This window comes from Gymnoscopelus braueri, assembly GCF_963280865.1.
Source record: "Gymnoscopelus braueri genome assembly, chromosome: 18".
NCBI lineage: Eukaryota > Metazoa > Chordata > Actinopteri > Myctophiformes > Myctophidae > Gymnoscopelus > Gymnoscopelus braueri.
The window spans coordinates 16509891-16525655 of NC_137618.1; the positions used below are offsets into that span (position 1 = coordinate 16509891).

Here is a 15765-nt window from a genome sequence, read left to right on the forward strand (position 1 = left end):
CGTCATGTTAATGATGCACATGGGCATACGCGAATGGAGTTCCATTGTGCAAGCCACCTTATCGTCTCTTATTATGTCCAAAACTGTGACTTTTCAGGATTCAAATAAAAAAATTGCAAAAGCAGCAGATCGACAAGCTCAAACCGCGTTGCTTTGCGCCGCGTTACGAGGTTGTGGATCTGCTACTTTTGATGCCTTTGTGTGGCGCTGTAGGATGGTCAAGTAGGGCATTAATTTACGAAAAAAACACAAATGGGGTAAAATATGGAGATAATAGGTTTCTGCCCGACAGCAACGTTATGAGACACATAATATGTGAGACAAAACTCCATCAATCCGTGAAGACGACGGATCAGGCCCTTCAGGGAAGCCGATGCCTGTACACTCCCCCCAAACACAGAGATTTGGTTCGTCCTCCACAGACCACATCCGTGTTTTTGTATTTCTCAAAAAACGTTGGTCTGACCGAATTGCCACTCGCCAATGCACACCCTTGAAGTCAATCGGTCCAATGGCACCCGAGTTATGCCCAGGATAGACACACAGAGGTTTCTGCAATTTATAGATGGATATCATTTTTTATATCCACAGGTTGGCAAACTAGATGTAATGTACTGGACACTTTAAACTTATATTGAGCAAAGTTGTCCATTATATCCAATATTATACTGCCCTACCCGTTTACAAACATTCTGGCTATTGTCACGCAGCAATCAGGCCTTCGGAATGGGCGAATGAGGTGATGATTTGACAAGCTGTGAAGCTTTATATTAGAGGGAAATTGTATTGTGAAATGGATGGTATTTTCCAAAAAAACATTGAGCAAGCACGATTTACTACATAACCAGCCAAGTAAAACAATGGGTTTTTTAATGCCTTTTATTAAATGGTTTTGATCCGGTACTCCAATCAATCCATGAAAGTCAAATACTGGCAATTATAGGAAATCTCTGAGCGTATGTGGGTTGTGAACCATGGCTGGGGGGTTCATCGAGGGGATAATGCTTGTTTTCACTCACAGATGTGGGTCTGCCACTGCCTGCCAAATATGTTGCGTATGTCAACATGCATTTTCCCCGAATCAATAATGACCCTTTGTCCTCAATAAGTATAATGTGCGAGAGGGAGGCCTGACAATTTCCCCCACTCCCTACTGATCTGGGGCTTTTTTCCCCTGTGGTTACTATGACAAAAAACATGATTGATTTTTACTGTAGCTGTGGCTTTCCTAGAAACAAAAGAAGTGATGCAGGGAAAATCTGAAGACTGGCAGAAATACTGAGTCAGTGTCCAAAGGAACGGCATTGTCGTGCTGGATGGGTATATGCTTTGGTTTTCAAAATGCTGATGACGATAGTTAACCAGTTTCAACCTGGTGTCCCTATTTTCAAGATGTTCAGGAATAAAAGAAAGAAAGCAAAAATAGCATATCTACGAGCTCAACAACACATCACGGTGGGATGCATTGTAAGCTTGTTGATCTGCTATTTTTGCTATTCTTTGTACGACTGTATATCCTACCTTGTTGTACGATGAATAGAAAAAATAGCAGGTTATAAGCAAGCAATGGATAGATATATATAGCTACACACACACACACACACACACACACACACACACACACACACACACACACACACGGTTTGTATTACTATACTTGTGAGGACATCAACGCTTTAGGACAGCCATTTTATGAATGTCATTTAGATATTTTGCCATGTTTAACCGTAAGCCTAAAGCCGAAAAACAGCAGATCTACAAGCCCACAACGCGTCGCGCTGCGACGCGTTGTGAGCTTATAGATCGGCTATTTTTCGGTGCATGACACTGGCGCACAACTAAGTATAAATCATGTTTAACTCTAATTCCAATCCCTAAACCTAACCTCTAAATGTCTAATCCTAACCTGAATGTTTTTCTAATTGTAAATGTATCTCTAAAAATGTTTTTTTTTAACTATAAAACAACCATTTGTCTTGTGAGGACGAGGAAAACGGTCCTCACAATGTATATTTCTTCAAATTCTACTATACTTGGTCCTCGCAAGTATAGTAATACAAACACACACACACACGTAAGAAGGACAACTTTTCAGACATGTGTGCTTTCGAAAAGAAACTCACCGTTTGCCTGGCTGTCCTGACTCCCGGCGGCCGCGGCGGCCTCTACGTCCACTTTGTGCGCGCACCTCCCCAGGCCCTGTATGAGCTGCTGCAGGGGCAGGTCGGCGTTGGCGTTGGGGTAACACCTGAACCCCGTGGAGCACCGGGGCGTGTAGACCCCGCACAGCTCCCCCACCAGCCGGGCGCACACCGGGCAGCAGCCGCAGCCGGGCTCCCTCACGATCTCGGTGCAGACGGACGTCACTTTGGGACAGGCGGCCAGGCGCTCGGCCGTGCAGCTCGGGCATCGGAAGACCAAGTCCCCGAGCAGGACGCCAACGGGCAAGGCGAGGCACGCGAACAGCAGCCCGCTGGTGAAGTATATGAGCATTCTAGCGTTCCGCTTCGGTTTGTTATTGTATAGTGCCTAGCAGGAATGGAAACGACCCATTGAGGATGATAGTGTGTGTGTTTGTGTGTTTGTGTGTGTGTGTGTGTGTGTGTGTGTGTTTGTGTGTGTGTGTTAGGATCCTCTACCAGTCAGTGGCCTGTGGGTAAACAGGTGAGAGCTTCCGATCAATGTTGACAGGGACGTCCTATCTGCTGTCATGTTACTGGCTCACACACTGTCAAAAACACTCACGCCTTTGACTCTCAAATATTATGACACAACCAGTGACCATGAGTGGTGTGTGGGTGTGTGTGTGTGTGCGCGCGCGCGTGCGCGTGTGTGTGCGTGCGTGTGTGTCTGTGTGTGTATTTGAATTGTGCCTATGCCTAAAATCTCAATTATAACTGCTGACTTACGCATTAACCCCCCCCCCCCCTCGGACTTCTAAGTAAGTACCCATGGGAACCATCAGTTCAGTTCCAGAGCCATGTGGCCCAGAGGTCATCTCCTGTTTCTGTAGCATGAGGCAACTAGCTTGATGTACGAGCACACCCCCCCCCCGCCCCTAGGACACGATGCTAGTATGTCTTACCCCACAATCCAACCCTTGATGCAGGGAGGCATTGTGGCCATACCGTACCATGTTTATAGTCTTTGGTATGACCCGGCCGGGGGATTGAACCCTGACCTCCCAGTCTCAGAGTCGACACTCTATAACCCAGTGGTTCTCAAACCTTTTCAAATCAAGGACCGCAGACCCCTCCATCTCAAAGGTTTGAGTTAAAAACGTTTGCTTTAAAAAAAAAAAGATATACATTCAAAGATATGCCAAAATGTTCACGATTTAAAAAAAATAGCAGATCTACAATTGAGTATGACCGTTACAGAGCAAGGGTGGGTGTCTAATGGCTATTATGGTTTATCATGTTTTGTCCTTTAAAATGTTTGTTTTTTATTTTGCATTTTTGCAGTTTTGCATTACCAGGCCAAAAGGTAACCCAAACACGACTGACTCAGCAAGAAAATACGGTACCGGGTCACTCTCTTATGAAAGAGCAATTAGGCAAAGCAACAAAAAAGAAATAAAGGGGGAGGGGAGGGGGCGGGGGCAAAAAGAAATCAGACATTTCCTGGGGAATATTTCTCTAAGTGTTGAGTGTCTGCAACACGGCTCCCTTGTTCGGCTGCCTTGTCGGTTGGCACTCTATTAAAGCCGCGGGACTGGAGCCAAAGTCGCTGTCCATTCTCCACGTAGCCCAATTATTCACATGGGCACTGTAAAAGTCCCAAGTGCTAATTTGACGCTGAGAGTGCACAAATGGACCCGAAAGGGTCCGTTTGTGCAGCTCTCAGCATCAAATTAGCACTCAGGCTTTTTTGGAGGCGGGCGGGGGGCTAGTCTACTCCACTACTATGCCACAAGGCCGGGGCGGGCAGGAACCACCACCAAGTGGTCCCCAAGTGGTCATGGGGGTGAGACAGGTTCCCCTCAGCTTGACGGAATTAATCGCTGGTCTGCTGGTCAGCAGAGACTCCACACTACATAATATTAGTTGACATGTTTGGACGTTGGACAGATGTCAGCGAATGCTGAACCCAGGGGCCCTTCTAGACAAACATTTGTGAGCAAATACCGTATGAGCCATTAGAGGGCAAACAAAGGGTCAAATCGTGGGAGAAAAAAACATCACATGGATCGCTTTTCTAAAAATAAATAACGGGAAATAAATAGGTAAATATAATACCGTGGTTAAATGTAAGTGTAAATGTTCGGTATTGTTCACATTTCTTCACTTTTCTTAATTCAACAGGTCATTTTGTCACCTGTAAAAACGACAACAAAAAACTAAGCGTTACCTGATGTACCACATAGGCTCTAATACATGACAGCGAGTCCCTGGTTCGATTCCCAGCTGGCTGGACCATTAGCTGCATGTCGCTCCCCTGCTCTCCGTCCATGTCCCCTGACTCTCTCTACCCACTGTACCCATTCAATAAAGGCTCAGAAAAGCCGCTCCCAAAAATAAACAAACAAACAAACAATCACATATTCATTGAACATCTTGATCTACATAATTATTTCTCTGCACCGGCAGAATTTTCGTGTTTCCTCACAAAAAAACAAACCTTACACTGTCACTCTATCTACTGTCTGTCACCCAGAGAAACCCATTAACCCATTAAGACCTGGAACTGTGTCATTTTTTTATTTGAGCTAAAAAGCATTATTTTACACTTTAGGCTATTCAAAAATAGCAGATCTACAAGCTCATAGCGCGGCACCGAGTGCCGCGCTACGAGCTTGTATATCTGCTATTTTTGAAAAATCATGAAAATGTGTGCAAATCTTTGAACATAATATATTTTTAAAGCGAACATTTTTATCTCAAATCTTTGCTTCTGGGGGTCCCTGGAACAATATATTTTGATGGGGGTCTGCGGCTAAATACATGTAATTTTGGGGGTCCTTGACATGAAAAAGATTGAGCACCACTGATACAGAAACATACGTTTTTCAGAAAACTGTTGAGATTTAGGAGACATGTAGAATCGGCTTCAGGTCTCAATGGGTTAAGGCGTACACTGTCACAACTTGTCAGGAGTGATTATGTCATCATACATGACATCACGATAGTCCAAACAAACACGACATCTCACAATGAAGCATGCATGGTACTGTCCATAATCTGAAATGACAGTGTGCTGCTGAGACAGGGAGAATATGAGGCCGTTACACTCAATAAAATATTACCACGGCGGACCCCCTGGGTTCCGTACTGTACATACATAGTGTACAGTAGAGGGCTTTTTGGGCCATACATAACATAACATAACATAATGCGGACGGTGCCAGCGCAGCACTCTATGAAACGGCTTGGGAGGGCTGGAGGGTAGCCGGTCTGCCAGTGAGGTAATGTCTCTCAAGGACATCTCTCCACACTTTGTGTGATGTTGTCACTTTGGCTATGGGTTTCCAAGCTGTAAACAGGCTTTTATTTGGAACAGCCAGAGAAATATAAAAAACAAAAACAAAAAAAACACGTTTCTGGTACGCATGTTTTCTAGCGTATTAAACACTTAAACTCCATATACTTCATTGACCTGGTTCCCCCAGGGGGGTCTCTCAACTTTCCTCCCCTCCTTTTTTCCTTCTACACCAAATATCTTCACCGAAAATAGCCTATATCTATACAAGCTTGTAGAACTGCTATTTTTTTGCCGAAAGTTCACCTATTATGACATGCCCAGAAAAGGGACGCTAGGGTTCATGTGGTTAGGGAGGATCTGTAAACCAAGCCTTTGAAAACGACGTATCCTTCATACATGTCCAGGTTTTCCAGGATGCACGTGACACCTTTAATGAGACACATTTCCAGCCAGCATTACAACATTTCCACATCACAGACAGTGCTCATTTCATCTGGAATTATCCCACCTAAACACCTTTTGCGTTCTTCGACAAATACTAATCATTAAAGCCCTACTGTGGGCCCAACCCTAACACTTAACCCATTAAGACCGGGAAAGAATCTGTGTCTTTTTTAGATTTCTTTGGCTATTAAAAAAATCGCAGATATACAAGCTCATAGCTTGTATATCTGCTATTTCTGAAAAATCGTGAACATTTGAGCAAATCTTTGAATATATTTTTTAAAGCAAATATTTGGAACTCAAATCTTTGCTTCTGGGGGGATTCTACAAATGTCTTCTAAATCCTAGTTAACTTTTTTTTTTTTGCTTTTTTGCTTTTTGGCCGCGGACCCCCATCTCAAAATATTTTGTTCCAGGGATCCCCCCGCCCAGAAGTTGTAACAGAGTTAAAAATGTGCGCTACAGAAAAAAAGATATTCAAAGATTTGCACACATTTTCACGATAAAATAATAAATAGCAGATCTACAAGCTCATAGCGCGGCACTCGGTGCCGCGCTATGAGCTTGTAGATCTGCTATTTTTGAATAGCCCAAAGAAATCTTAAAATGACACACATGCGTTCTCGGTCTGAAAGGGTTAATTTACACACATTCACACCTTCCCATGCAGCACCCAGACACAGCCTTACAGTGCTCTGGTCACATTAATTCCACAGCTTGAAGTGGGAGGTTTAAGGTCGCTGCATATAGTTCACCAGAGCAGTTCGCTCCCCGAACCGAACTGACGTCTTGACAGACTTAAAGGTATACTAGGTGAGATCGCAGATCTGTGTGTGTACGCACAGATCCACATGGTGGCGCTATAAGAGGCTTGTGTGGAAAAAGACAGAGATTACAGCTATTCACAGACAGACTGAAGGAGCGAAAACATAAACCCTTGCTTTCGGCCGCCCCGGCCTGACGGATACAGCACAAAATATTGATTGAATTGTTAGTAATGTACTTAGTAATGACATGCAAATTGTGTACTAGAAAAGCTTTTAGAAGCGCTTTTAGATGTGCTATTTTCACTATTTTCACTTATTTTTGCCTAGTGGTTAATCATCTGCCATCAGTCTTTATAAGCATTAGACAATGGGTTTTGATTTACACTCCATATCCCCAAATATCAGGGACCTGGAGACCTTTTGATCACAGGCTTGCTTCTCGAGGTCACCGTTGATCAAAGGCTAATATAAATAACACCCCACAATACAGGCATACTGTATGTACTGTACTGTACACTATAGCTGGCCACAAAGTGCATGCATGTGCGCTTGTGTACGTGTGTATAATGCAACATAATCCATGTTGCAAGCTATTTTTCATCATCTTTAAAAGTGAAAGCAGTCATGTGTGTCTGAGCTTGTGACTAAATAACAACTACTGTACATTGCATCCATTTGAAAGCAGCCCCCCCCTTCCCTCCCCCCCCCCACCCCAATTCCTGAAAAGTTAGCAGTTTCGGACATACAAGGTTCCAGGCCAGCCCGTCAGCGCAAGCATCCGTGCGTACACGCACGCACATTCCCAACCCCGTCACGCCACTAAGCGTTGAATGAATGCTAATTTGCCAAGTACACACACACACACACACACACACACAGCCATGTGTGGACACTGTGTCCCAACTGTTTCAAAAGCGGTAATTAACTTTTCCAGCCAATTTGTCGGATGTCACCAAACCCTGGTCATTAGAGCCCCTTGAACTGTGCGGTGACCCGGAACCCACCGTGTGACCGCTTGCCAACGCACACAGACCGCATTATTGTGCCCCCAGACGGGAATAGATTGGCAGTCTGCATATTCTGTCATGCGGCCCATTGGAAGTTTATGCATGAACGTGAATCAACCCATTATGAAATGTACCAGGACACTGTGCCCGATTTATGCTGCATCGTACCACGCTGCTGCTGCTGCTGCCTACGCACGAAAATACAGTAACAATTCAGGCTGCCAGAGACAGCTCAGCAATAAAAAGATACGGATACAGGGCAAAGAAGTACAATAGGTCCAGAGGAATAATATCACGATAAAGACACCCACAAACAAATATGAATAAAGTAAACAGATGTATTCACACAGCTTGAAGTGGGGGGTTTAAGGTCGCTGCATAGTTCACCAGAACAGTTCGCTCTCCGAACTGAACCGACGTCTAACAGACTTAAAGGTATACTGGGTAAGATCTACATCACGGTCATTTGAGCCTGAATAATCCAACTAGTGCCCAAGAGTACATCACAATGCTATTAGCACCACCTTTCATTATGCTAAGAGTATGTACACAGACACACAATTAGATTGCTATATATTTTTGGGTAATAAAGTACCTTCAATGATAGCAACAAGGAGGAGCTCTCCAGGCACACATATACACTTACTGGCAGTCCATGTCAGAATCAGCATCCCAGGTTTACAGCTGTAAAGACGTGGGTGTATGCATTTCTTTTTGTAGTATTCTGTGAGAAGAAGAGAGAGAGGACAGAGGTAGAGGGAGAGCAGAAGGGAAAGAGACAGTAAACAGGTGAAATAAAAACAAATAAGGATACTGTATGTATACACACACACACACACACACACACACACACTCTATACATTTCTGTACTATTCTCCCATGAATCTCAATGTCGCACTGGGGTGTGTGTGTGTGAGTGTGAGTGTGTGTGTGTGCGTGTGTGTGTGTGCGCGTGCGTGCGTGCGTGCGTGTGTGTGGAGGGGGGGGGGGGGGGGGGGGGCTCGGGGGGGGGGGCATGGCTGGCACTCAAGCACGATGACTCAAGAAGCACTGTGTTGACTGTAAACACGTCCATCTCCAAACATGGTTCCTTGGTGTAACATAACATGCAGGCCCAGCTGATGATTAGGTGCAGTGATTTACAGTAGCTGTAAAACTGCCGGAGCATTAAATATCACAAGACTCTTAAGTCATCAGACGTTTTCAAAGCACCTCACAAGACTGCAGCCACAAGACTCATCAGCCACAAAGAGTCTATAAGGCAAAGCGTGAGGCGGTGGGTGCTCCTGCAACCTTTTCTGGATCAGGGCCCACTTGTAAAATCTCGAAAGCGATCCGCGGCCCACCCACCTGACTGCTTAACAGATGGGCCGCGTACGTGCACGTTCAGGGCATGTTTATTTTAGTGATCAATCGATCGATTGTGTTTTCCGGCTTGGATCAATGGAACTGACGTTAGTATGCCTATACCTGAGTATACTCAGCATACTCTAAGTTCCTATTTATCGGTATCACAGTGAAAAGCAATTTTCATTTCAGGTTTGAAAGAAAACAGCTTATCAATGTTATATTATCATTAAAATCTCAACGATTTGCCAATTATTTGGGGGCTCACTCACTCCTCAAAGCCCACCGGTTGGGAATCGCTGCCTTCGAGGCAACAGAATGTGGGATTCAGCTCAAAGTCAGCCACCACTGGCCTCCAAGACCAAAATATGGAACGGGAACAGCGACATCGAGCGGCACTGTGAGACACGAGAACCAAGCTCTTTTCTAAGGAATGTTAAAGTTGAGTCACTTCATTGTCCCCCGTAGGGACATTAGTCCTCTGCCTATTAGAGCCATCAAAACAACATTTAAATTGATTTCATCCAGTTAAAAACAGACACACAACACCGGGCTTACAGTAGATTGTTGATTCAGATTACAGATACAATTACTGCAAAAAGCCTCGATGGGGGGCAGTGATAACATCAAGGAGGAGATCTCTAGGCACACATCCACTTACCGGTTGTCCATTTCTGTACTATTCTCCCATAAATCAGTCATACTTATTGTGTGTGTGTGTGTGTGTGTGTGTGTGTGTGTGTGTGTGTGTGTGTGTGTGTGTGTGTGTGTGTGTGTGTGTGTGTGTGTGTGTGTGTGTGTGTGTGTGTGTACACACATGCATACACGCTTCAAATCAACATCAAGATTATTTCAAACTTTTGCCTCACGATTAATCATTTTAAATAGAACAGTGAAAATTGCAGATCAAAAGTTTTGCACGCCACCGTTGCACAACGAAGTATAATACCGGACTTAAAGCGGCACTAAGTAACTTTTTATTTATGAATAAAATGTAATTTTGTCCAATCTGTATGGTATGGAGTATGTTAATACAATATAACTGGGGTGGTTGTATTTTGTCTCCCTGCTCTTCTATTGAGACATTTACAGTAGATCGTGTCAAAGGTCATGTCTCACCTAGACACAGGATCTGACATGAAGGTCAAGATTCAATTTATCCCCTGAGCAAGCAGGTAGGCTCTATTAGCACAATCATACTTGTGCATGAAACCGGGTTCAAATCCAGGGTAGAAGAGGAAAGTTACATTGTAGCTTTGCATTTCCAAGGGGTGGATTAATACTTTTTTTTTTTGCATTGGCAGATTCGTCTGGATACCAGGCTATTAACACCCCCCCCCCCCCCCCCCCCCCCCACACACACACACACACACACACACACACACACACACACACACACACACACACACACACACACACACACACACACACACACACACACACACACACACACACACACACACACACACACACACACACACACACACACACACACACACACACACACATTTTGACCTACAAGCTCACAATGTGTCACAGCGCGATACGTTTGTGAGCTTGAAGATCGGCTGTTTTTGGCAAAGAGAGTTGGTGTAGATGGAGAAAGCGGTCCAAATATAGTCGCAACTTTAAGTGGTTAAGTCTTGTGTTAAACTTTGCGTCGCAACGCGTTGTGAGCTTGCAGGGGGGAAATGTAGCTTTAAGTGCAATACTCAAGTTACTTACTGTAGTTACTGTCTACCACTGTACATTGCACCAAACGAGACGCCCAGCATTGACCAAAACCATGTCTATCTACAGCGTATCCCCGGCTTGTGCTTGTTGCTTACTGTATTATGCCAACAATTAAGAGAAATGGAAATGTTTTCTTACGGCCACTCCTGAACATTTCTCCGCTCCGCAAACGCACAGTGATTTTTATTATTGTGTACTGCTCGGTTGCCCAGCAACCCCCCGATGAATGGGCAGTAGCCAAAACAAGGCAGAAACATTTAATTTTACACTTAAGGGGACAGACCTGACAGCGTGGTGCCGAAAGATATTTTAATGGAGCTCCTGAGGGATCCATCTTTCAAGGAGTCATTTAGTCAAGACAAATCCGGCCCCCTTTCAAAGGTGGTCACATTTTCCACTCCTCAATCTTGAGATTATTTCAAAGGAGCCGGGAGGGAAAAAAAGTTTTAGAGAATGAACGCTGTTACGGAGTCTGGTGAGATTACAGGATTAAGTGAAAGGGACTCTATACTGTATATGTACAGTGTGCTGTATACAGTACACACTGGGAGTAATAACAAGGAGAAAACTGGCCACACAATTTGTTGTTTTTGTGCATTTTGTTATTTATGAATAAGTTTATCAACAATGTTAGTGATTTCTATTCATTGTAGTATCTTACTGTATTTGTAATAGTGACCCCAGGGCTTCACACTTTCAATACATATACTGTACTGTACATCTGGAAGATGTTGATCTCTCCATCAATCTCCTAATTATTAATACAAACAATATGCAGCCATAGCTTGATGCAAAAACTGGGGAAAGAAACGTGTGTAGATGAACTCCAGTTTTTAACCGTTTGTGGCACAGGTTTTAGCTTCTCATAGCTGTGTAAATAGGGATACGTTAAGACAGTGCTTCTGAAACTTTTTCATGTCGAGGACCCCCAAATTGACACTTATTATCCCGCGGACCCCCATTTGAAAAGAAATGCCAAGGCCCCCCATAAGAGAAGATTTTTACAGCTCTAGCAGTGATTTTCAACCATTTTAATTTCAAGGACCCCCAGTTTGACATGCATTATAGGCTACGGACCCCCATTTAATGGCATTTATATCTCTGGGACCCCAATATCTATTGTAAAATCAATGTTAATTTAACTCAGAGAGTGTACAAATGAAACCAAATGGACCCGTTAGGGTCCATTTGGTTCCATTTGTACACTCTCTGAGTTACAAACCCATAAAGGTCAATTTGGTTCCTAACTATCTATCATTTAGCTGGGGACCCCCTGGAACTCCCTCAAGGACCCCTGGGGGTCCCCGGACCCCACTTTGAGAACCAACGCGTTAAGAGTCTAAACAATAAGAGTCCAAAAGCCCAGCTAGCAACCCTTAGAGGGCCATGCTGCTCATTACTATTCTCTGGCCCCAAATCGTTGGACTGACCCACCAAATGACCAAGGCCGACATTGCCATCTACTATCTCTCATCACAGGCAATTTGCTGCTACTCAGAGGTGTCAGGGATGGTTGATTTACTCTGGTTTCCTGTCCTGATAAACGAACATTGCTTCACTTAGGCATGAAGAACACTGTGCAACTGTGTCTCAGCTGGTTGGTCAACATGAATTGCAAGCAAAAAAAACTATTAATTAAGATAGCAACTGGTGCATGGCCATACTGTTGAAATGTCTGAATATTAACAGTGGTTAATTCCCCACTGTCCCTGATTCGCTACACAGGACATGAATGAGTGTTCACCGCAGCAGCAAAAAAAGAGACAAAAGACAGACATGACAGACAGACATGACAGACATGACAGACAGACAGACAGACAGACAGACAGACAGACATGACAGACATGACAGACATGACAGACATGACAGACATGACAGACAGACAGACAGACAGACAGACAGACAGACAGACAGACAGACAGACAGACAGACAGACAGACAAGACAGATAGACAGACATGACAGACATGACAGACATGACAGACATGACAGACAGACAGACAGACAGACAGACAGACAGACAGACAGACAGACAGACAGACAGACAGACAGACAGACAGACAGACAGACAGACAGACTTGACAGACAGACATGACAGACAGACATGACAGACAGACATGACAGATAGACAGATAGATAGATAGATAGATATGACAGACATGACAGACATGACAGACAGACAGACAGACAGACAGACAGACAGACAGACAGACAGACATGACAGACAGACATGACAGACAGACATGACAGACAGACATGACAGATAGACATGACAGATAGACAGATAGACAGATAGACAGATACAGTAGATAGATAGATAGATAGATATGACAGACATGACAGACAGACAGACAGACAGACAGACAGACAGACAGACAGACAGACAGACAGACAGACATGACAGACAGACATGACAGACAGACATGACAGATAGACAGATAGATAGATATGACAGACATGACAGACAGACAGACAGACAGACAGACAGACAGACAGACAGACAGACAGACAGACAGACAGACATGACAGATAGACATGACAGATAGACATGACAGATAGACATGACAGATAGACAGATAGATAGATAGATAGATATGACAGACAGACAGACAGACAGACAGACAGACAGACAGACAGACAGACAGACAGACAGACAGACAGACAGACAGACAGGGGGTATCATCATCACACACAGTCAGGTCTAGTTGCACTTAACCCATTAAGACCTGAGGGCGATTCTTAGCTAATGTCTTCTAAATCCCAACAATTTTCGGAAAAACCTATGTTTCTATATCAGTGGTTCTCAAACTTTTTCATGTCAAGGACCCCCAAAATGTATTTGGCCGCCGACCCCCATCTCAAAATATGTTGTTCCAGGGACCCCCCAGAAGCAAAGATTTAAGTTAAAAATGTTCGCTTTAAAATATATATATTCAAAGATTTGCACACATTTTCACGATTTTTCAAAAACAGCAGATCTACAAGCTCGTAGCGCGGCACTCGGTGCCGCGCTACGAGCTTGTAGATCTGCTATTTTTGAATAGCCCAAAGTGTAAAATAATGCTTTTTTTAGCTCAAATCAAAAAGTGACACAGATGCTTTTAAAAGGTTCATATTCAAAACACCCTCTGTGTGTGCGGACCTAAATGAGGGGCTTTATGAAACGTTCTAATAGACTTACATGGGGAGAGAGCAGCAGCCGAGCCCAGCACGGGTTCCCGGCAGACGTGCGACCCCCCCTGACACACACACACACACACACACACACAGAACACACACACAGAACACTGGGCCGTGTGCTCTTCACCCCGGTGCCTGAGGGGTCGAGCTAGCCGCAGCTCTGTGGGGAGCAAATCCAATGTAGCGTTAATGCAATATTAATGCAATTATACGCTGGAGAGAAAGAGCAGAGAGGAGGAGGAGGCCATGCAGAGACAGTGGTGGAAAAAGTACTCAGATATTTTACTTAAGTAAAAGTATCAATACTGCAATATAGAAATACTCTGTTACAAGCAAAAGTCTGGAATTCAAAATTTACTTGAGTAAAAGTACAAAAGTATTGGTATCAAAATGTACCAAAAGTAAAAGTACTAAAATGTTTGAAAATATCAGATCTACAATCTACAAGCTCACAACGCGTCGCATCTTGTAGATCGGCTATTTTCAAATAGCCTTGGTATAAAATAGGGCTAAAGTGGTTCATGTATGTTTCTATAATGTAATAATTTATATCTACAAAGTAACTAGTAACTAAAGTTTTCAAATAATTGTAGTGGAGTAAAAGTACAATATTTGCCTCTGAGATGTAGTGGAGTAGAAGTAAAAGTATAGGCACTTGGAAATACTCCAGTAAAGTAAAAGTACCTCAAAATTGTACTTAAGTACAGTACTTGAGTAAATGTACTTAGTTACTTTACACCACGGTGCAGAGACCATACATACAGCTAGCTTAGAGCTAGGACTGGGCGATATCAGTAGCACGATTATTACAAACTTTCGCCTCGATTCAGAGTAACGATCGACTATAGCGTGAAGATAGCAGATTACAACAAGCTCTGGTCAAAGCCCAAAGAGACCTGGAACGCATTCTGTGTCGCTTTTTCATTTGAGCTAAAAAGCATTATTTTACACTTTGGCTATTCAAAAATAGCAGATCTACAAGCTCGTAGCGCGGCACCGAGTGCCGCGCTACGAGCTTGTAGATCTGCTATTTTTGAAAAATCGTGAAAATGTGTGCAAATCACCCATTGAGACCTGAAGCCGATTCTACATGTCTCCTAAATCTCAACAGTATTCTGAAAAACGTATGTTTCTATATCAGTGGTGCTCAATCTTTTTCATGTCAAGGACCCCCAAAATTATATGTATTTGGCCGCAGACCCCCATCAAAATATTTTGTTCCAGGGACCCCCCAGAAGCAAAGATTTGAGTTAAAAATGTTTGCTTTAAAAGTATTTATATTCAAAGATTTGCACACATTTTCACGATTTTTCAAAAATAGCAGATCTACAAGCTCGTAGCGCGGCACTCGGTGCCGCGCTATGAGCTTGTATATCTGCTATTTTTGAATAGCCAAAGTGTAAAATAATGCTTTTTAGCTCAAATCTAAAAATGACACAGTTCCAGGTCTTAATGGGTTAAAGTGAACATTTGTAACTCAAATCTGTGCTTCTGGGGGGTCCCTGGAACAAAATATTTTGAGATGGGGGTCTGTGGCCAAATACATATCATTTTGCTGTCCTTGACATGAAAAAGTTTGAGAACCACTGATATAGTAACATAATTTTTTTTCAAAATTCTACATTTTGTAGAATCGGAACCCTCAGGCCTTAAAATGGGTTAACACTAGACGTAACCACTTAAAGTTGCCACTATATTTGGACCGCTTTCTACATCTGCACCAAATCTCTTTGCAGCCGATCGCTCACAACGTATCGCGCTGTGACACATTGTGAGCTTGTAGCTCAAAATATGTGTGGGGGGGGGTTGGGGTGTTAATAGCCTGGTAACCAGACGAATCTGCCAGTGCAAAAAAATATATATATA

The 15765-nt window shown here is 43.5% G+C and overlaps 1 protein-coding gene across 1 annotated transcript in view; it reads right to left on the reverse strand.

Moving 5' to 3' along the window:
- Positions 1-2493, reverse strand: part of igfbp2b (insulin-like growth factor binding protein 2b) — a gene marked incomplete at both ends in the record, with an annotated part of 44216 nt that extends 41723 nt beyond the window's left edge. Inside the window, one exon of the mRNA XM_080457322.1 lies at positions 2124-2493. Coding sequence (XP_080313448.1) covers positions 2124-2493 — 370 coding nt within the window. The remainder of the gene's footprint in view (positions 1-2123) is intronic.
- Positions 2494-15765: the final 13272 nt, after the last annotated feature.